General features: G+C 39.9%; 1 protein-coding gene across 3 annotated transcripts in view; it reads right to left on the reverse strand.

The window, feature by feature from the left end:
• Positions 1 to 22,492, reverse strand: part of LOC133623345 (histone-lysine N-methyltransferase EHMT1-like) — an 87,217-nt gene that overhangs the window by 58,340 nt on the left and 6,385 nt on the right. For 2 of the 3 annotated variants that reach the window (XR_012050749.1, XM_072914352.1), the window contains exons 5-12: positions 18,628 to 18,823; positions 18,410 to 18,546; positions 13,092 to 13,235; positions 12,700 to 12,977; positions 12,526 to 12,603; positions 12,342 to 12,430; positions 12,139 to 12,245; positions 5,263 to 5,385 (exon numbers count right to left, since the gene is read on the reverse strand). Coding sequence is in view for 2 of the 3 variants with exons in the window: in XM_072914352.1 (XP_072770453.1) it covers positions 5,263 to 5,385; positions 12,139 to 12,245; positions 12,342 to 12,430; positions 12,526 to 12,603; positions 12,700 to 12,977; positions 13,092 to 13,235; positions 18,410 to 18,546; positions 18,628 to 18,823 (1,152 nt within the window). In the remaining variant the exon portion in view is untranslated. The remainder of the gene's footprint in view (positions 1 to 5,262; positions 5,386 to 12,138; positions 12,246 to 12,341; positions 12,431 to 12,525; positions 12,604 to 12,699; positions 12,978 to 13,091; positions 13,236 to 18,409; positions 18,547 to 18,627; positions 18,824 to 22,492) is intronic. The other variant, XM_072914353.1, reaches the window with a different exon arrangement.

Raw genomic sequence — 22,492 nt, forward strand, 5'->3', positions numbered from 1 at the left:
AGATTTTACGAAAATTATGGCTCATGACATAAAACACCCTTTAATGGAAACACCTACAAGTCGCGAATGTACTTTATCGAAATTTTTGAAATATCGCTTATATTTTGCAAAAAATTGCAATGGAAACGCAGCTACTGATACTTTTACTGCAGAATGTTTGTGATAACAAACAAAGAAACTAAATAACTTTGAGAGGAAGTAAAGTTGTTCTCTTTACACCCACAAAATGTTTTAAAAAGCAGCAAAACCGCGGTCCTAAAACCAGGTACGGACCGTAGCGTGGGATTCCTGTAAGTTTGCACCTCTAGTACACACCATTATAGATATGAACAAAATGAGACTTGTCAGCTGTTATCATATACTGTATTACCTTGATCAAACATGGCAGAAATGTCTGTTACCAGATACTGCAGTAGTGAACAGTAAGGATGTAACGATACTTGCTATAATCCTGCACGGACAATCCGCCTTTAATTTACAAAAAGTGTTATTAATCGAGATTGGATCATATGAAAGAGTTAATCGTGCTCATTTGTTTTGCCATATTGCCTAGCTTCATGTCAACCCCAGTGAAACTCCACGGAAATTGGACTCGGCACGGGCGCTGGGACGCCTTGCTTTGCCCGGAAGTGTAGCTCTTCTCTTAAAAAACGTAATGATCCTTCCGCAGGAAACATTTTTGCCTCGGCCATCTGGTCTGGATGCCCCTTGGACACTGTACTGGGGAGGTTTTCCTACCAGGAGGAGGCCTCGAGCAAGACCCAGGACACAACGGACAGACTATAGGCCTATTTTCATGGCGGAAACCTTTACAGGAACTTTCCCATTTATTCGGGAAAACAAAGTCCCTCCCAGTGTTTCCTCTAAAAACTACCAGGGTAGATTTAGTTCTACAGAAACAATTCTTAGGCTTTTAATTTCTGTATTTAGACAGACAACATTCACACTCACATTCACACACTAGGGCCAATTTAGTGTTGCCAATCAACCTATCCCCAGATGCATGTCTTTTGGAGGTGGGAGAAAGCCGGAGTACCCGGAGGGAACCCACGCAGTCACGGGGACCCGAACGGGACAAGCGGTTGATAATGGATGGATGGATAGATAGTAGAGATGCGCGGTTTGCGGACACAACCGCGGAGTCCGCGGATTATCCGCGGATCGGGCGGATGAAATTAAAAACAATAAGATTTTATCCGCTCGCGGGTCGGGTCGGGCGGATTAATTAGATTTTTTTTTTTTTTTTTTGCGGGTGGCAGTTAAACCAATTCGGAAATATATATACATAGTTAAATGTTGTTACCCACATATGAAAAACGAGCAGGCACCTGCTGCATATGCCACAACAGAAGAAAAAAAAAGAAAAGAGATGGACACTTTTACGGAGCGGAGAAGGGACGCCTCGCCGGGGTCCGGGACCGAGGCCCCTTCCCCCGAGAGGGCCCCACCGGGAGCCGTAGCTGAGGCGATCCGCGAGAAGGGCCCGACGCACGTCCAGGGTCACTACCGCGCCCACCGCACCGACACCCCGCCTCGTCCGCTTTCGCCGCGGCCGGCGTCACGCGCAGCAGGTAAGCAGCTTACCTGCCCGCCACCCCCGTGGCCGGGGGCTCGTAACAAGGGTCACTCCGCGCGCTCCGCCCGCGCAGCTTACCTGCTTGCCACCCCTGTTGCCGGGGGCGCGTAACAGGGGTCACTCCGCGCGCAGTGCGCTCACGAAAGGGGTGGGGCTCACCCTGGTTGATATAGAGAGCAGGACGGTGGCCATGGAATTTCATTTAAGGTTTGTGATAAACCATCAAACTCATTCGTTAAAAGGACTCTATAGTAATATAAAGCGAATTTGTCTGGACATTATCATGCAAGAAAAGTTTATTTTTGGGATCGCGATCACCGCGTAATGATTTTTAAAGGTTGCATTACATTATTAACTGTCCCATGTGATCAGCCAGTGCGATTGGAAGTCCATGCTCAATTATTGCCTCCGTAAATAAAACTTCGGCATTCATCACATCCAAAGAATCTGTTTGGGCGACGAAAAACGTTGAAAGTTTTCCACTTGTATCGCTAGCAACGGCATTAGACTTGTGTTTTTTTGTCCCAACGTGGTCTTTTACATCGCTAATTCCTCCGTGTCCGATTGAAAAATCTTGTCTGCACAAGGTGCAATTCGCGTAGTTTTCACCCTTTTTTCTTTTTTTTTAATTAATATTAGATATATAACAACGGGCGGATGGCGGGCGGGTGCAGTTCTGATCAAACGTTACATCGGGTGGATGGCGGATGGTTGACGACTTTCTGACGCGGTTGCGGATGAAATAAATTGCCTATCCGCGCATCTCTATTAGATAGTCAAGTTTGATGACCTGTCTGATGTTTGTCCCGCTTATAATTGCAAATTTTAAAATGATGCTACAAAATTCCATTTGTGCTGTTACGTTTTATAAGTTATTCTAAAACACATTTTCTGACTAGTGATGTCATCCAGCCTCCTATTTTGTCAAAATCCCCCCAAACTTGTCCCATTTGTTCGTGCTACCAAATGTTTTTTGTCTATTAGTTTTTATGTCAAAAATGCTTTATTATTTATAACCAGCACCTCCAACCTTATCAAAATCTCCCCAAACTTGACCAAAACATTTGTGTTGGTTGTTGTTTTATAGTTTTTATGTTATTAACGTGTGATTAATGTGATATTATTCATAACCAACCCACCCAATCTGGTCAAAATCTACCTAAAGTTGTCCCATTTGTTTGAGCTGCAAAAACATTTCTAACTATTATAGTTTCTATGTTAACGTTTTATTAGTGTATTTTTCAGACTATCTAAGCTGCACCCACTAAATTTTAAGTAAAAAAAACATAATTTCCATATATTAGCCGCACCGGACTATAAGCCGCAGATGTATACTTTGCGAAATGGGTTATTAACTCAGTAAGATTCTGTAAATGTTAATTACATATCTTAATTGTTTCCAAACGATGCCTGTAACACGGCAGTAAAATGGCTGATCAAACAAAACAGAAGTTATCATCATGGACACACTACCCGTGGAAGCTAGCTCTCCAATCAGCTAAAAAGACAACTCCACAGTGACGTCTTGGTGAATTTGCTGAGAAATTTGTGAAATTGAAACAATACAAAAAGAATGCTATTGTAAGTTAATAATACTAACACAGACACTTGTAAACATGTTAGCATATTAGCTAATGCTTATGACGCGCGCTTGATTACATTATGATATCACGTACAAATATGCATTAAAACACTCCTACAGACAACACACATGGGACGGTTTAGTAAGTGTAGACCATTTTAGTTATGTTGTAAAACTTACAAACGTTGATTTGGAAGGATGAATGAAGAAGTCATACGTTTTTTGTCTATTATAGTGTTTGTTATTCAAAACCAACTCCCAAACCATGTCAAAATCTTCCCAAACTTGTCCCATTCTTTTGTGCAACAAACATTTTGTGTCTATTAGTTTTCATGTTAACATTTTATAAACTTAAAATTTTCTGTTACTAATGTTTGATTCATTACCAGTCCCCCCCACCTTTGCAAAATCTTCCGAAACTTGTCCCAAAGTTTATGCTGCAAAATGTTTTTGTCTTATATTTTTTGTTTTAGGATTCATAACCAGCCTCCCCACCTTGTCAAAACTTCCCCAATCGTGTCCCAATCCTTTGTGTTGCATTTTTTGTCTGTTAAAGTTTTTATGTTAACATTTTATACTTGTATATTATTAACGTGTTATTATTCATAACCAGGCCCCAAAACATGTCAAAATTGCTCCAAACTTGTCATGTGTTTGTGATTTGCGCTGCAAAATTGTATAGTCTATTACAATTTCTATGTTGACGTTCTATTATTCATAACCAGCCCTACCCACCTTGTCAAAATCTCCTCAAACTTGTTCCAAACATTTGTGTTACATTTTTTGTTTATAGTTTTTATCATTACCGTTTTATAGTTTTTATGTTATTGTGTTATTGTTCATAACCAGCCCCATAACATAAAAACTATAATAGGCAAAAAAAAATGCAGTACAAAGCAGCACAAACGAATGGGACAAGTGTGGGGAGATTTTGACGAGGTGGGGGGCTGGTTATTGAATAATAAAGAGTTAAGAACCTAAAAAACTATAATAGTTAGGGGCCTGGTTAAGAATATTAACACGTTAAGTGCACGTTAATAACATAAAAACAATAAAACATTAACATAAAGACTGTAATAGACAAAAAAAAATGCAGCACAATCCAGCACAAGGAGGACGTCACAAACTGGAGTTTGGCTTTTGTTTTAGGTGGAAAATGATGCATATGAGATCTTTGTTTGGTTTACTTTAATGTAAGACTCTTTTCCTATAAGTACTTTTAATTACATTTGAAACATTCAAGTGCGAGAGCACATCGTGTCCGATGAAGGATCCAAATGGGAAGTCCTTCCTAGAATTTCTCAAACAACTGCTGCCCTGGCAAAACTCAAGGCCATATGGCATCAAAGGTGAGACTATAGCGCTCACTTGTAGTCTCAATCTTTCTGTACGCCTGTGAAACTTGGACCCTTACAGCAGAGGTTCAGAAGAGAAAACAAACCATGTAGATGAGATGCTACAGAAGACTCGTGGGTATCTCTTACACCCAACATGTCACAAACGAAGAAGTCCGCAAAAGATCAGCCAAGCTATCGGCACACATGATGACCTGCTCACCATGTCCTAAAGCGGTAATTAAGGTGGTACGGACATATCACCAGATCCTCAAGTCTCGCAAAGACCCTCCTGCAAGGCACCGTACAAGGTGGCAGGAGATGAGGGAGACAAAAGAAAAGATGGGAAGATAACATCGGAGAATGGACTTACTTGAAACCTAGTGAGGCAATGAGAGCTGGCGAGGACAAAAAGGGATGGAGAGAGCTGGTCAACAGATCTGTGGTGTCTGTGGTGCCCCAACGACTCTCCAGCGTTATGGGATAGGTGAAGGAGAATGTGTGCTAGAGCACATTAATGCTACATTACTGACCCCTAGGGATATATACACTACTGCATATCTCCATCTGTTTATTTTCTCTTAAAAAAAATGCCATAGATTCGACTGATCGTCAATGATGGGCAAAATCTAACGAGTCAGGTTTTTTTTATGAAAATCTTCAGTTGTAGACTTACAGAATTATTTTAACACATATAATGATGTGCTTTGCTTGAGGTAATGTTTATTCTTAATTTAGTTGAATGAGTGTGTGTTTGTATGATAACTCACCTTGTGGTTAATGGCTGCACCGGCCCTGATCAGGTACTTTACCGTGTCCAAATAGTTATTTTCGCAAGCAGTCATCAGGGGTGTTCTCTGATCTTCGTTAAAAATGTCCAAGTTGGCTCCAGCCTAAACACATTGCATAACTTCAAAAACATAAAGATTAATAAATATATGGGCTGATATGTGATTACTGTTTTTGTGACATCAGTGTGCATCATGGAATTATTAGTGGAGAATGGAGATGTACTTTTATTGATTGTTGAGTAAGAGTCTAACGGTACTTTGCTTCTGTACACCCGGCAGGCCTATATGTTTCAAATGCATTGAACAGTGTTGAAGCCGTGCGTCCATAGATGCCAGAGGCCTCTGGAAGTGAATGACAAGTGGGCTTGGAGAATTTTACAATCCTGGAAGTGAAATCTAGCACATGGGGGTCCAAACTACTTCCCGCGGGCCAAGTGCGGCTCAATGGTGTCTTCAATTTGGCCTGAGTTTGATAAGGAATTTGGCCCAGGATGTGTTTTCAAATTATTTCACATATCTGACAGTCTGATTGCTACAAATTTGACGATGTATTTTGGATAATACAAACCCCGTTTCCATATGAGTTGGGAAATTGTGTTGGATGTAAATATAAACGGAATTCAATGATTTGCAAATCATTTTCAACCCATATTCAGTTGAATATGCTACGAAGACAACATATTTGATGTTCAAACTGATAAACTTTTTTTTTTTTTTGCAAATAATGATTAACTTTAGAATTTGATGCCAGCAACACGTGACAAAGAAGTTGGGAAAGGTGGCAATAAATACTGATAAAGTTGAGGAATGCTTATCAAACACTTATTTGGAACATCCCACAGGTGTGCAGGCTAATTGGGAACAGGTGGTTGCCATGATTGGCTATAAAAACAGCTTCCCAAAAAATGCTCAGTCTTTCACAAGAAAGGATGGGGCGAGGGTCACCCCTTTGTCCACAACTGCGTGAGCAAATAGTCAACAGTTTAAGAACAACGTTTCTCAAAGTGCAATTGCAAGAAATTTAGGGATTTCAGCATCTGCGGTCCATAATATCATCAAAAGGTTCAAAGAATCTGGAGAAATCACTCCACGTAAGCGGCATTGCCGGAAACCAACATTGAATGACCGTGACCTTCGATCCGGCACTGTATCAAAAACCGACATCAATCTCTAAAGGATATCACTACATGGGCTCAGGAACACTTCAGAAAACCACTGTCACTAAATACAGTTTGTCGCTACATCTGTAAGTGCAAGTTAAAGCTCTACTATGCAAAGCGAAAGCCATTTATCAACAACATCCAGAAACGCCGCCGGCTTCTCTGGGCCCGAGATCATCTAAGATGCACTCATGCAAAGTGGAAAAGTGTTCTGTGGTCTGACGAGTCCACATTTCAAATTGTTTTTTGAAATATTCGACATCGAACCATCCAGACTGTTATCGATGCAAAGTTCAAAAGCCAGCATCTGTGATGGTATGGGGGTGCATTAGTGCCCAAGGCATGGGTAACTTACACATCTTTGAAGGCACCATTAATGCTGAAAGGTACATACAGGTTTTGGAACAACATATGCTGCCATCTAAGCGCCGTCTTTTTCATGGACGCCCCTGCTTATTTCAGCAAGACAATGCCAAGCCACATTCAGCACATGTTACAACAGCGTGGCTTCGTAAAAAAAGAGTGCGGGTACTTTCCTGGCCTGCCTGCAGTCCAGACCTGTCTCCCATCGAAAATGTGTGGCGCATTATGAAGCGTAAAATACGACAGCGGAGACCCGGACTGTTGAACGACAGAAGCTCTACATAAAACAAGAATGGGAAAGAATTCCACTTTCACAGCTTCAACAATTAGTTTCCTCAGTTCCCAATCGTTTATTGAGTGTTGTTAAAAGAAAAGGTGGATGTAACACAGTGGTGAACATGCCCTTTCCCAACTACTTTGGCATGTGTTGCAGCCATGAAATTCTAAGTTAATTATTATTTGCAAAAAAAAAATTAAGTTTATGAGTTTGAACATCAAATATCTTGTCTTTGTAGTGCATTCAATTGAATATGGGTTGAAAAGGATTTGCAAATCATTGTATTCCGTTTATATTTGCATCTAACACAATTTCCCAACTCATATGGAAACGGGGTTTGTAGAATAGAATAGAATAGAAAGTACTTTATTGATCCCTGGGGGAAATTCAGCACCACAGTTCGCTCACAATAGACAATAAATTCTATACAGCATTATTCACATGTGAACAATATAAATATATTATACATATGTTTTACATTTAAGTGCAGTCAAGAAGGACATGAGTGAATCAATGACCATAATTTTGTACATTGATGGCATAGCAGCACATCATTCACCTGTATGACCCAATCCAGACAACCTTCCCTACTCATGGCGCCAGAAAAAGAATGCATTCGGGCCGCAGCCAAATTCTTTTAGCCCAATGCAGCCTCAGGTCAAAAAGTTTGGACACCCCTAATCTAGCATCTATATATCTTGTGTATGTTATTGGAGACTGTATTCGTGTTTAGAGAGTAGTTGAAAATAAGCTTCTCCTACTTGAAAGACCAGCAGCCGCCACTATGTTAAAGCCTCCCATTACTGAAAATTCCGACTCCTGGTGAAATATGTACAAGGACAAATACAAGTAAATAAGACAAAAGCAGGGATCTCAAAGTTCGCTGGTACAAGCGGCCGTAGGTGGCGGGGCCCTCCCTAAGTTGTATAAGCTCTGTCGGGAGGAACGGGAAAGGAGTCAGATGAGGTGGCTAGGCCATCTGGTCAGGATGCCCCTTGGACACCTCCCTGGGGAAGTGTTCCTACCAGTAGGAGGCCTCGGGCAAGACCCAGGACACATTGGAGAGACTATAAGCCTTGTTTCACCGCAGAAACCTTTACATGAACTTTCCCATTTACCTAGATAAATAAAGTCTTCCCTGTGTTTCCCCTAAAACCTACCAGGCTAGATGTAGTTCTACAATAACTATTTTTAGTTCCTAGTAGCAAGGTGGGAGATGTTCTTTGGAGCAAGACTATGAAGACATATACACAAGCAAAGCAGTTTTAAAGTCTATTCTCTGAGCAACAAAAGGACAGTGCAGTGACCTAAGCACTTGACTAATACAGCTGTATTTCCTGTGATGGGCTATAACAAGCTACATGTGGCTAAGCTACAAAGCTCAACTACATTTCCCATTAGCTTAGCTACTTTTTTAACAAGTAGTTTTGCCTGTGGCTAAGCTACTTTTAGACCAATGACATGCGATATTACATCAAAGCTACAAGCTACAAAGAGAGAAAATGGACTGCGAATCCAGGCCAAAAACAATAGGGAGAAAATACAATGACCTGGATGAATGAGAACATCCGTACAGACGGAGAAAATCCATGATGATTGGTTGGTGTTTGTATGATGAGTTACAATTGGCTATGGTTACGGCGAAACATTACGGACTGGCCAATCAGAGGCAAGATAAGGCGGATCATCAAAACCAAGAAGCAAAAACATAACAGACACGCACTCATGTCATATGACGACGAGGGAGTCAGAGACAGAGGAACGCTTCAAGCTGACCACTCAAAAAAAAACCAAGAAACCCACATTAATGCGTGTTCTTGGCCATTTTTAGACAAATGTATGCGTTTCAAGAAAACAATGCCCAAAACTTTAGTTTTTAGTTGTGTACTCTGTAAAGCAAAATCATAACTGCTCTCTTCATCGAAAACGTCCAACACAAATTGGGTGAGTTGAGTTCATGACAAGTTTTACTGCTCATAACCATTACTAACTCACTGTTGGCGTAAACACACTTGTTGTGTCTTTTTACGCATTGGAATCAGAAAGGACGCGCATTTCCGGAAGTCTGCGCGTCTCCGGGACACAGATTTTTTTTTTTTAACCGAATCCTGCCTTCTCCAAGTCAAAACTCTGGTTTACTTGTTTTTTTATCGATTATCACTTTCCGCCGGTGTTTTTTTTTTCTCATATTTGCCGAGTCAAATTTCCGTCCTCGTTTATTGCGTTTTTATTGGTCGACTTCAAAGTAATGAACTTTCCCGTACAATTTCTTAAATTTTGATTCACCGAAAGTTTTATCAATCACAAATACCGCATTTCTGATATTAGCACTCCCGCGTGTTATTGTTTTCGTCATGGTGAGCAATAAACCCAAGAAGAGAAGCTTCAATGTAAAGTGGCTAAAGGAGCCACCTTTCAGCAAAGTGGCTTCAGGAGCAACTTTTCAGCAAATGGCTCACTATGAAGATGGAAAAATGTTTTGCACGCCATGTAAACGGGCTAAGAAAAAGAACACCTTTATGACCGGGTGCACTGGTTTTCAAAGATCTAGCCTCACCAGGCACCAAGAAACATTATGTTTCACCTTTCCTGCTTGTCGGCTCCCAGACCATGGTTGAGGAGCGCGGGGGAGACATTTCCTCCAGGGCCGATGTATGTCGGGGGTAGTAACACACTCCAATTTACCCGGCGGTGGGTCCCTACAGTTCAGCTCTTAGGTCGGAATGACGAGGCCATCGATTTGTTAGAACTCTTTATTTATATTTTACACAAGTCCAACCGGACATCCACCATTCTATTTACACTCCTGAACATGCTCGCGCTACCTCTCCTAACTTGCCCACTCACTTACCTTAGCTTATGGCCATCACAAAGCCAGATATGAAATGCTAGAGGCATTGACTGCCACTGTATTAAATGACATTGAAACTAACTTGCAAAATTCTAAGTATGTTGGCATTATTTGCCATAAAAGTGTAGATGTGGCTGTTTTTAAACGACTGATGATCTACATACAAGTGAGAATAATCAATTAAAAATGTGTCATATGCATGTATGCCCTGGCACACGATTATCATCATTTCATGACCGAAGCAAAAAACTTTGTACACTTTTATACTGAAATAAATACACCTACAACTTATTATATGAAAATATAGAAAAAAATACCGGCAGCGGTAAAGTTTAGATCCATGAAGAAAAGAAGAAAGTGAATGAATGTTTTAAACTGAATAAATGTACATATGCATAAAAATGTGTTTTCTTTTGTATATTTTTTTTAATGAATCAAGTAACGTTTATGACAACCTTTCTCCAAAACACAATATAGAATGAGAGATATAACAGGATAATACATACATTTATCATTTGTTTTCAAAACGGTTACAAAAAAATGGGACCCCAAAAATTTACTGTGGGACCCCATTTTTATGAGTTGATGATCCCCGCTGCCTTTGTCTTCTATTGACGTCACAGAGCAGAGCCTGCAATATCTTCCTGAAAGTGGAGTCTAGCGGTATGAGATTTTACGAAAATTATGGCTCATGACGTAAAACACCCTTTAATGGAAACACCTACAAGTCGCGAATGTACTTTATCGAAATTTTTGAAATATCGCTGATATTCTGCAAAAAATTGCAATGGAAATGCAGCTACTGACACTTTTACTGCAGAATGTTTGTGATAACAAGCAAAAAAACTAAATAACTTTAAGAGGAAGTAAAGTTGTTCTCTTTACACCCACAAAATGTATCAAAAAGCAGCAAAACCGTGGTCCTAAAACCAGGTATGGACCGTAGCGTGGGATTCCTGTAAGTTTGCACCTCTAGTACACACCATCATAGATATGAACAAAATGAGACTTGTCAGCTGTTATCATATATTACCTTGATCAAACATGGCAGAAATGTCTGTTACCAGATACTGCAGTAGTGAACAGTAAGGATGTAACGATACTTGCTATAATCCTGCACGGACAATCCGCCTTTAATTTAAAAAAAAGTGTTATTAATCGAGATTGGATGATATGAAATAATTAATCGTGCTCATTTGTTTTGCCATATTGCCTAGCTTTATGTCAACCCCAGTGAAACTCCACGGAAATTGGACTCGGCACGGGCGCTGGGGCGCAACGCCTTGCCCGGAAGTGTAGCTCTCCTCTTGAAAAAGGTAATGATCCTTCCGCAGGAAACTTTTTTGCCTCGGCCATCTGGTCAGGATGCACCTTGGACACTGTACTGGGGAGGTTTTCCTACCAGGAGGAGGCCTCGAGCAAGACCCAGGACACAACGGACAGACTATAGGCCTATTTTCATGGCGGAAAGCTTTACAGGAAATTTCCCATTTACTGTGAGACCCAATTTGTATGAGTTGATGTTCCCATTTTGATTATTCCTAGCACCAACACTGCTAACTGTTTCCAAACAACACACAAGTCATTGTTTTTTGTCAAGATATAGATAGATGTTGTGTTTTACTCTTGGTAGAGAGAATGAATAACATTATAGGGGTGGGCCAAAGAAAAGCCAAACTAAATAAATACATAGAGTGGTGTGTGGGGACCCCTAGAGGTAGTTGTTGGGAATCCCCAGCTAAATGACAGATAGTTAATAGTAATAGACCCTAATGAGGCCATTTGTACACTCTTGTTACATTAACGTTGATATTATACATGTGGGCCCAAAATGCCGTTAAATGTAGCTTTGATGTAGCCAGCTACTTTTGCCGTGTAGCTTGTAGTGTAGCATGATACAATTCTTTGGGGATAGCTTCCCCTGTAGCTTAGCTACATTTAATTGAGAGTAACTTGTAGCTTAGCTTACTACATTTTCCAAGTAGCTTGCCCATCACTGTATATTTCCTAATTCTAGTCAGAACTCAAGCAGCAGGATTCAGTTGGTATATTTGTGGTATACAATACATAGTTTAGAAAAACTCTACATATGTATAATTGGTGAATTAAAATATTACTAATTGATAACAAAACATAATTAATATTTATCAAGTCATGAATCAATGGATTTAGCAAATTGAGTAAAGCATAGGAAATCTCCATACCTGGATCAACACATGGCAAATCTCCTGATGACCTCCAGCAGCAGCAGCATGTAGGGGTGAGCATCTTCTTTGTCCATCCATCAAAACGTTGGGATCCTTTCCCTCAACTGCAGTATAAAACATATGAACAGTATTGCACTAAAACACTATCTTTAGACAAAGTAGTTGGTTCTACTTTGTGAGAAAAGAAAAACTTCAAATACCCAAAAGATGAATGACCCTCTGGAGCGCTCCTTTTTTTGAAGAAATGAAGAGCTGTCTGGTAGGGGAATTGTCTTCAGTTAATTTCAGGCTAAAAAAAAAGGTCATATTATTTAAGCTGAAAATTGTTTCCCCAACAGTCCTCGTTTTCGAAATGACAAACTATTTATTATAATGTAATATTACTTTTCATCATCCAGTCCCATCAGTATAGTCTCCATTGATTCTTTAGGTCGCATGTCTGCAGTATACACCGCATCATCCCTGTAGGAATTGAACAAGTGTTTTGCGATGGAAGTGAATAGTCAGCGTATTTTTGAATATTCTTAAGAATAGTTTGAAAAGACAATTCAGTTTCACCTGCCAAGGTTCAGCTCTCTACTTCTTTGTGGTATGCTGGTCTTTTTAGCTCGGAGTGGCTGTGGAGTAGGAACTGGTTGTACAGCTGGAAATGATGATATTGCATTTGATGTAGGGAAGGAGGTCGAGAGGTTGTTCTTCAGCACAGTGACCTCCTTCGCCTCACTGGCATCCTCTCCACAGTGGGGGCAAAACTGGCGATTTTTCAAAATGGACGCACAATCCCTGTGAAAGCGGTGGGAAATGCTGCCATACGGTTGGCACTCGATGAAGGTACCCTGAGGGATGACCAAGCACAACAATGAATTATGTAGAAGCAGCACTGCAATAAAATAGACAGAAAATAGACAGACATCAAGGGGGGGAAAAGACTTGTGTGGGATTACCCTCACCACATTACAGAAGAGCCCACAGCCAGGACAGCATTGGTGTTTTACCATACTTGTCCTGTGGTTCTCACACAGAAATAACAAATGGACCATATTGGATGGTCTCATCCTTTCATGTTTCATCACTTGTCTGTGGCAACGACTCAGCTGTGGACAGGAAAAAGGACGTTCATTATCAAACTGTATAAACTTTTAAAAACATACCCATAGAAAGCAATAACGGTACCCTTTAATTGTTAAAAATACTGTACAATACTAACAGTAATTAGGATAAATTAAAAAGTGAGAAACACTTAAATCTCTCCATAATAAATACTTTACTTGCCCATAACCAATACAAAAAACATTGTATGAAATAATCATTGCAGTTTGTTAGGAGAAAAAAATTGTATATTGATGTTTCACTATGCCCACCCTCACATCCCACACTCTTTAACTTTAACTCATACTGCAAACACAAATATGTCTATAGAAGTTAGACATGAAAGCGACCCAATATTAACAAAAATAAATTGGTTTCCCCAGTTGGGATACAATAAATAACATTACTGACCTGGCTAAATCAACAATTTATCATGACAACATTTTTGTCAAATAAAAATGCATTTTGGGCTATAGCCTGAATCCATTGTATTTTCCAATTACTCAGGTTGTGGCTTCACTGTTTACACATTTTCTTATGTTACAGCCTTACTCCAAAATCAAATACCGGTACATTCATTTTTGTCCTCAAAATTCTAAAAACATAATGACAATGTGAAAAGGAATGTTTTCCAAAAAAAATGCTAATGTATTAAAATGTTTTAAAATTTAAATCACATGTACATAAATAATCCCAGCCTTTGCTCAATACTCTGTTGTTGTTGTTTTTTTCCAAATGTATTAAAGGGGAACATTATCACAATTTCAGAATTGTTAAAACCATTAAAAATCAGTTCCCAGTGGCTTATTATATTTTTCGAAGTTTTTTTCAAAATTTTACCCATCACGCAATATCCCTAAAAAAAGCTTCAAACATGGCGGAAAGAACAGCTAGCTATAGCGACATTAGCTCGGATTCAGACTCGGATTTCAGCGGCTTAAGCGATTCAACAGATTACGAATGTATTGAAACGGATGGTTGTAGTGTGGAGGCAGGTAGCGAAAACGAAATTGAAGAAGAAACTGAAGCTATTGACCAATATCGGTTTGAACCGTATGCAAGCGAAACCGACGAAAACGTCACGACAGCCAGCGACACGGGAGAAAGCGAGGACGAATTCGGCGATCGCCTTCTAACCAACAATTGGTATGTGTTTGTTTGGCATTAAAGGAAACAAACAACTATGAACTAGGTTTACAGCATTTGAAATACATTTGGCAACAACATGCACTTTGAGAGTGCAGACAGCCCACTTTTCATCAATTAATATATTCTGTAGACATACCCTCATGTCAGCAGGCCAGGGAAGCTAGGGTCGATATTCTTCTCTTGATCATCTTCGGGACGGTGTGAGCCAAGACATCCAGGGGGGTTTAGCTCGCTCGTCTGCGGGAACAAACTGCCGCCATTGCTTGCTGTGCTACCGAGGTCTTTTGTCCCTGAATTGCTCACACACTCCGGCAGATTCAATGGGGGTCTGGCGGCAGATTTCTTTGACTTTATCGTTGGAAATGCATCTCCTTTAAATGTCGCAGGATATCCACACATTCTTGCCATCTCTGTCGTAGCATAGCTTTCGTCGGTAAAGTGTGCGGAACAAACATCCAATTTCTTGCCACTTTCGCATCTTTGGGCCACTGGTGCAACTTGAATCCGTCCCTGTTCGTGTTGTTACACCCTCCGACAACACACCGACGAGGCATGATGTCTCCAAGGTACGGAAAACAGTCGAAAAAACGGAAAATAACAAAGCTGATTTGACTCGGTGTTTGAGAAAATGGCGGATTGCTTCCCGATGCGACGTCACGTTGTGACGTCATCGCTCCGAGAGCGAATATTAGAAAGGCGTTTAATTCGCCAAAATTCACCCATTTAGAGTTCGAAAATCGGTTAAAAAAATATATGGTCTTTTTTCTGCAACATCAAGGTATATATTGACGCTTACATAGGTCTGGTGATAATGTTCCCCTTTAAAAACGCCCGTTTCCATATGAGTTGGGAAATTGTGTTAGATTTAAATATAAACGGAATACAATGATTTGTAAATCATTTTCAACCCATATTCAGTTGAATATGCTACAAAGACAACATATTTGATGTTCAAACTGATACATTTTTTTTTTTGTGCAAATAATAATTAACTTTAGAATTTGATGCCAGCAACACGTGACAAAGAAGTTGGGAAAGGTGGCAATAAATACTGATAAAGTTGAGGAATGCTCATCAAACACTTATTTGGAACATCCCACAGGTGTGCAGGCTAATTGGGAACAGGTGGGTGCCATGATTGGCTATAAAATCAGCTTCCCAAAAAATGCTCAGTCTTTCACAAGAAAGGTACACCCCTTTGTCCACAACTGCATGAGCAAATAGTCAAACAGTTTAAGAACAATGTTTCTCAAAGTGCAGTTGCAAGAAATTTAGGGATTTCAACATATATACGGTCCATAATATCATCAAAAGGTTCAGAGAATCTGGAGAAATCACTCCACGTAAGCGGCATGGCTGGAAACCAACATTGAATGACCGTGACCTTCGATCCCTCAGACGGCACTGTATCAAAAACCGACATCAATCTGTAAAGGATATCACCACATGGGCTCAGGACTACTTCAGAAAACCACTGTCACTAAATACAGTTCGTCGCTACATCTGTAAGTGCAAGTTAAAGCTCTACTATGCAAAGCTAAAGCCATTTATCAACAACATCCAGAAACGCCGCCGGCTTCTCTGGGCCCGAGATCATCTAAGATGGACTCATGCAAAGTGGAAAAGTGTTCTGTGGTCTGACAAGTCCACATTTCAAATTGTTTTTTAAAATATTCAACATCGTGTCATCCGGACCAAAGGGGAAGCGAACCATCCAGACTGTTATCGACGCAAAGTTCAAAAGCCAGCATCTGTGATGGTATGGGGGTGCATTAGTGCCCAAGGCATGGGTAACTTACACATCTGTGAAGGCACCATTAATGCTGAAAGATACATACAGGTTTTGGAACGACATATGCTGCCATCTAAGCGCCGTCTTTTTCATTGACGCCCCTGCTTATTTCAGCAAGACATTGCCAAGCCACATTCAGCACGTGCTACAACAGCGTGGCTTCCTAAAAAGAGAGTGCGGGTACTTTCCTGGCCCGCCTGCAGTCCAGACCTGTCTCCCATCGAAAATGTGTGGCGCATTATGAAACGTAAAATACGACAGCGGAGACCTCGGACTGTTGAACGACTGAAGCTCTACATAAAACAAGAATGGGAAAGAATTCCACTTTCAAAGCTTCAACAATTAGTTTCCTCAGTTCCCGATCGTTTATTGAGTGTTGTTAAAAGAAAAGGTGATGTAACACAGTGGTGAACATGCCCTTTCCCAACTACTTTGGCACGTGTTGCAGCCATGAAATTCTAAGTTAATTATTATTTGCAAAAAGAAAAAAGCTTATGAGTTTGAACATCAAATATCTTGTCTTTGTAGTGCATTCAATTGTATATGGGTTGAAAAGGATTTGCAAATCATTGTATCCCGTTTATATTTACATCTAACACAATTTCCCAACTCATATGGAAACGGGGTTTGTAGAAAAAATAATGAAGAAATAATAGATGTACTTAAGTATTCACAGTCTTTGCTCAATACTTTGTTGATGCACGTTTGGCAACAATTAAAGCCTCAAGATTTTTCTGAATACGATGCCACAAGCTGGGCACACCTATCTTTGGGCATTTTCCCCTATTTCTCTTTGCCCATTCTTCTTTGCAGTACCTTTCAAGCTCCATCAGTTTGGATGGGAAGCGTTAGTTTTCGTCCAGAATGTCTCTATACATTTCTGCATACATCTTAGTGTAGTCAGGAAGGTGACCAAGAACCCGATGGTCACTCCGTCAGAGCTACAGCATTCCTCTGTGGAGAGAGGAAAACCTTGCAGAAATACAGCCATCTCTGCAGCAAACCACTAATCAGGCCTGTATGGTATAGTGGCCAGAGAGAAGCCATTTCTTAGTAAAAAAATGTTTGCCAAAATGCAACTGAAAGACTCTCAGACCATGAGAAACTAAATTCTCTAGTCTGATGAGACAAGGTTGAACTCTTTGGCGTGAATGCCAGACATCATGTTTGTAGGAAACCAGGCACCACTCATCACCAGGCTAATACCATCCCTACAATGTAGCATGGTGGTGGCAGCATCATGTTGTGATTCTTTTTAGTGGAAGGAACTGGGAGACTAGTCAGGATAGAAGGAAAGATGAATGCAGCAGAGTACATAGATATCCTGGATGAAAACCAATGCTTCCCATCCAACGTGATGGATCTTGAGAGGTGCTACAAAGAGGAATGGGCAGAGAAGAATGGGCAAAACTGCCCAAAGATAGGTGTGCTAAGCTTGTGGTATCTTATTTAAAAAATACTTGAGGCTGTAATTGCTGCAAAATGTGCATCAACAAACTATTGCGTAAAGATTGTGAATACTGAAGTAAATTATTATTTTTTTCTATTTTTAAGACATTTGAAAATTCAGAAAAATTATGGAGTATTGTCTGTAGAATTTTGAGGACAAATGAATTTATTCCATATTGGAATAAGGCTGTAACATAAAATGTGAAAAAAGTGAAGCGCTGTGAATACTTTCTGGATGTACTGTATACTGTACATCCTTGGTGGATAATGTAATTTTTTAGGGCTGTGAATCTTTAGGGACCACACAATTCGATTAGATCTGATTCTTGGGTATGACAATTCGATTCGAAATCGATTCAAAACGATTCTTCATTCAAAATCAATACTTTTTTAATAACATTAGGTGCCAGTTCTATGATTAACTAGATTCCTCTATAAAATAGATAACAGCCTTGATCATTTTCTATATTAAGTAAATCCACCCAAACATTTAATAAAGTAAAATACAAATAAGGCAACAAGAGAAGTATCCCACACTTTTCTTTTCTAAAGTAAATCTGTACAACAGATATGGGAATCTACATCAACAATATGGTGTCTGGACAGGACAGAAAAAAAACATTTAAAACATCGATTTATGATTTTTTTAATCAATTGAGAATCGTTACAAGTAAGAATCGCGATTAATTCGAAAATAAATATTTTTTTACACCCCTAGTAGTTTTGATTAAACAAATGGAGTTCAAAACAAGCTGTAAATGATAATGTAATAATGTACTTTAGCTTTACCGTTCCATCTGTCAGTTCCATGGCCATACAGGACTGATCCAGTTTAGACAATGTAGGTCCGCTGGGGGGAGTCTCCATACGACAGCAGCACAATGGTAACTCTTCAACTAAGTCTGATCCACTCACATCTGCAAGTGCTGTTGATGGGGCACAAGCACCCCATAATTTACATATATTTACAAAACTATATGTATCATTTCTGAAAGCAGTTACAGTACCTGTTGAGTGTGGTAATAGCAACTTTTCCTGAGCTTGCAGATCAAGACAGTCCAAATTCAGCTCTGTGTATTCAACATGGCTTGCTTCTCCAGCTAATTCATTTGTAGTACTTGAGGTTTCTGTGGATTTTGTAATGTCCCATATAACCCCATCGGCTGTAGCATTGGTTGTCTGCACATTGTGACAATCATCTTCCTGATTAAAAATAAAAATGTGTTAATTAGCATATTCATGATTTTGTTGCATTTAAAAAAGTGAAAATTAAAGCTTAGATCATTACCGGTACTGTATAGACAGGAATGTGTTATGTTCAAATCAACATAAAACAATTATTTAACATAGATAACTAATCCAGATACAAAAGAACCTACAAAGTCAAATGGTGCTGGATTTAAACGCTGTTTTCTTGTGTCACAACAAAATTTGCAATATTATACTATGCATTCAAACCATATCTAACAATATTAATTTATGGCCACTGATTTTCTTTTCTGCAGTGGTAGATATATAACAAAAACACAAATTGTCAAAAATTAATCTTGACCTCTGGTATCCCTGTTAATAGGCGCTGATTTTAAGAATCATGTACACTGCATTGCATTTCTAATATATAACTATTTTGATTAAAATAGGCGTTAAAATGTGTGACCAAGTCAAATGTGGTTGCTTTGTCAAGCTTCTCATGACAGCTGGTGAATGTGTTTATCCTTGGAAGAGTAAGATGCCACTGGAGCAAATTACATTTGTTTTTGTTCGGACATTTTAGTGGTGTTAATAGGAGACATTAAGATGATGTATAACATTCACAGAAAGTTACATTACCTGCTCAGTGGCCTTGTGGTTAGAGTGTCCGTCCTGAGACTGTAAGTAAGCAGTAAGAGTCTACAATCTGTGGTTGACCGGTTGGTTACTGGACTGTAAATGCACTTTCAAAGTGTCAAACAAACTACAGAATCACGGTATACAAAAATCGCAAATGGACTGTTCAGTTATTAGTCTTAAAACAGGACTGTTCAACTAAATTGTTTTGGGGCCAAATTTCCAGAACGCTAAGTACCGGGGACCCGGACTTCTCCCTTCACTCACATTCTTATTTTATATTTTCCTGAGAACCAGTTTCCAATATAGTGTACATTTAATTTTATTTTTTTTATTTTTTCAGTGTCACAATGTTCGAGGAAAAATAGCTCTGTCTATATTAAATAGAATAGAATAGAATAAAAAAATGCTCTGCTGTTTTTAAGGACCTACTACCAAAAAGCTAGACAAGATCTTCTAAATGCCAGAACTCTACTTGTTTTAGGATTCTGCTGCAAAAATGTTAGTCTCTTTGGGTTAAGTTTTATAAATGAACTCGCGGGCCAGTCTGGTGCCGAATTTGGGCCGCGTGCCCGGAGCCCTCATTTATTAAGATATCGTGAGGTGAGTCTGCTGCCACCCAACGACAGTCATCTAATTAGAATCACCCCCGTTTGTATTCCAATCACTTATAACAATGGTCATGGAGGCACATGAAAGCCAAAAGTGGCTGTGTTCTGTTCATCTGTTAAAGGCTTGATTATTGAATCTTCTAGGAAGGAATTAATAATGAAAGGACAGCACTGTACATCAGAGATGTGTGTGTGTGTACTTGGTTTTCCTTGTGACTTTGTTGATATACATGTCAGCCCGTGCTTGTAGCACCACCTCGGCCGTCCGAAGTCATTGAGTACAACAAAAATTACAAATGTAACGAGAGATGTTTTGATGATAACGGATGATATAACTGAAGGTCATCAGTGTCAAAGTCCTGCTGGTATGAAATGCCATCCATTTACCACCGCTTGTCCCTCTCGGGGTTGCGGGGGTGCTGGAGCCTATCCCAGCTGCATTTAAGCGGAAGGCGGAGTACATCCTGAACAAGTCGCCACCTCATCGCAGGGCCAACACAGATAGACAACATTCACACACTAGGGACCATTTAGTGTTGCCAATCAACCTATCTACAGGTGCATGTCTTTGGCGGTGGGAGGAAGTCAAAGTACCCAGAGGGAACCCACGCAGTCACGGGGAGAACATGCAAACTCCTCACAGAAAGACCCCGAGTCTCTCTATGTTATCTGTAAATTAAGTCGGATTAATAATCATGAGTCAGGACATACAAAATATAGTTGGACCACAATTCAATATAACAGAATCCAAGTACAGAATATAATTCAATCGCTTTACCACTGGTGAATAAAATCAGTTTGCATTCAGTAATTTGTGACAGAAACAATTAAACACGATTAGCTAAAGTTTATTGTATGTAGTTATTCAGAATGAATAATAATAACAATAATAACAATTAGGGCTGGGCGATATATCAATATACTCGATATATCGCAGGTTTGTCTCTGTGCGATATAGAAAATGACTATATCGTGATATTTGAGTATGCGTTCTCACGCAGTTGCTTTTAGCTGCGGGCATTACACTACAGGCTCGTCTCACTCTTTCTTGTCTCTCCTTCTCACAGAGACCTAAAACAAGCGCACCTTCTTACATACGTCAAGGGACGGCATGGCGCAGTGGAAGAGTGGCCGTGCGCAACCCGAGGGTCACTGGTTCAATCCCCACCTAGTACCAACCTCGTCATGTCCGTTGTGTCCTGAGCAAGACACTTCACCCTTGCTCCTGATGGGTGCTGGTTAGCGCCTTGCATGGCAGCTCCCTCCATCAGTGTGTGAATGTGTGTGTGAATGGGTAAATGTGGAAGTAGTGTCAAAGCGCTTTGAGTACCTTGAAGGTAGAAAAGCGCTATACAAGTACAACCCATTTAATTATCATTTACGTCACATACTGACGCGCGTGCAACGTCATACGCTCTCGCGGAGCAGAGAGGCAGCAGCATGGGTAACGTTAGCTGTGATGCTAGAAGAGGTGCGAGTGGTAATACGAGAGAGAGAAGGTGCGAATCTGGTAACAAATTAAGGAAGAATTAATTCCCAAGAAAAACAGCACAGGGTCCATCGTCTGGCGGTGGTTTGGCTTCAAGCGCGAAGATGTTGAACAAGTATGCGGCAAAAGCGTTAGCAACTTAGCACCACTGCTAATTTGTAGCATCATTTGAAAAGTCACCCGCTAGAGAATGAAGAGTGCTTGAAACTCTGTATGTCAACATCTCCGTTCGGTGCCACACCAACAAAATGCCGGAGCAACCAGCACTGACCCAATTGAGCCTGGCGTCTTCCATTTCCAGATCAACACTGTATGAAAAAAATAGTCGGACAACATAAGGAGATAACGTCCGCAGTAAACTACCAAATAGCGAAGGACATATACTATTTGATGTCCTAATATGCAGCTAATTTTTATTTGACAGTTATTGAAATATCTTGTGTGACATCACGCACAAAAGTACTCTATTTGTTTTAAAATATTGTAGTGGCGTTCCAAACAAAAAGTGCACTTTAATTTAGTGTTGTTTTGATGTCATCTTAGTGACATCATGCACAAGAGTGCACTAATAGCTTGTTTTAAAATGTCTCGGACAATCTTGCACTTTCTGTTTTGGAAATGACATGTATGTTTGTGCCACTGCTTAATAACTGTTTAATAAATACAGTTTTGGTAAATTGACTCAGTTGTGGTTTCCCTCTCTGCATGAAAGTTTAAAATAAGCATATATTAATGCAGTATGAACAAGAATGTTTTAATGTAGACACATAGAATCATCATACTGCTGTGATTATATGCATCAAGTGTTCATTCAAGGCTAAGGAAAAATATCGAGATAAATATCGTGTATCGTGACATGGCCAAAAAATATCGAGATATTAATAAAAGGCCATATCGCCCAGCCCTAATAACAATGGATTATATTAATATAGTTATTTTTTCTAG

This window comes from Nerophis lumbriciformis, linkage group LG12, assembly GCF_033978685.3.
Source record: "Nerophis lumbriciformis linkage group LG12, RoL_Nlum_v2.1, whole genome shotgun sequence".
NCBI lineage: Eukaryota > Metazoa > Chordata > Actinopteri > Syngnathiformes > Syngnathidae > Nerophis > Nerophis lumbriciformis.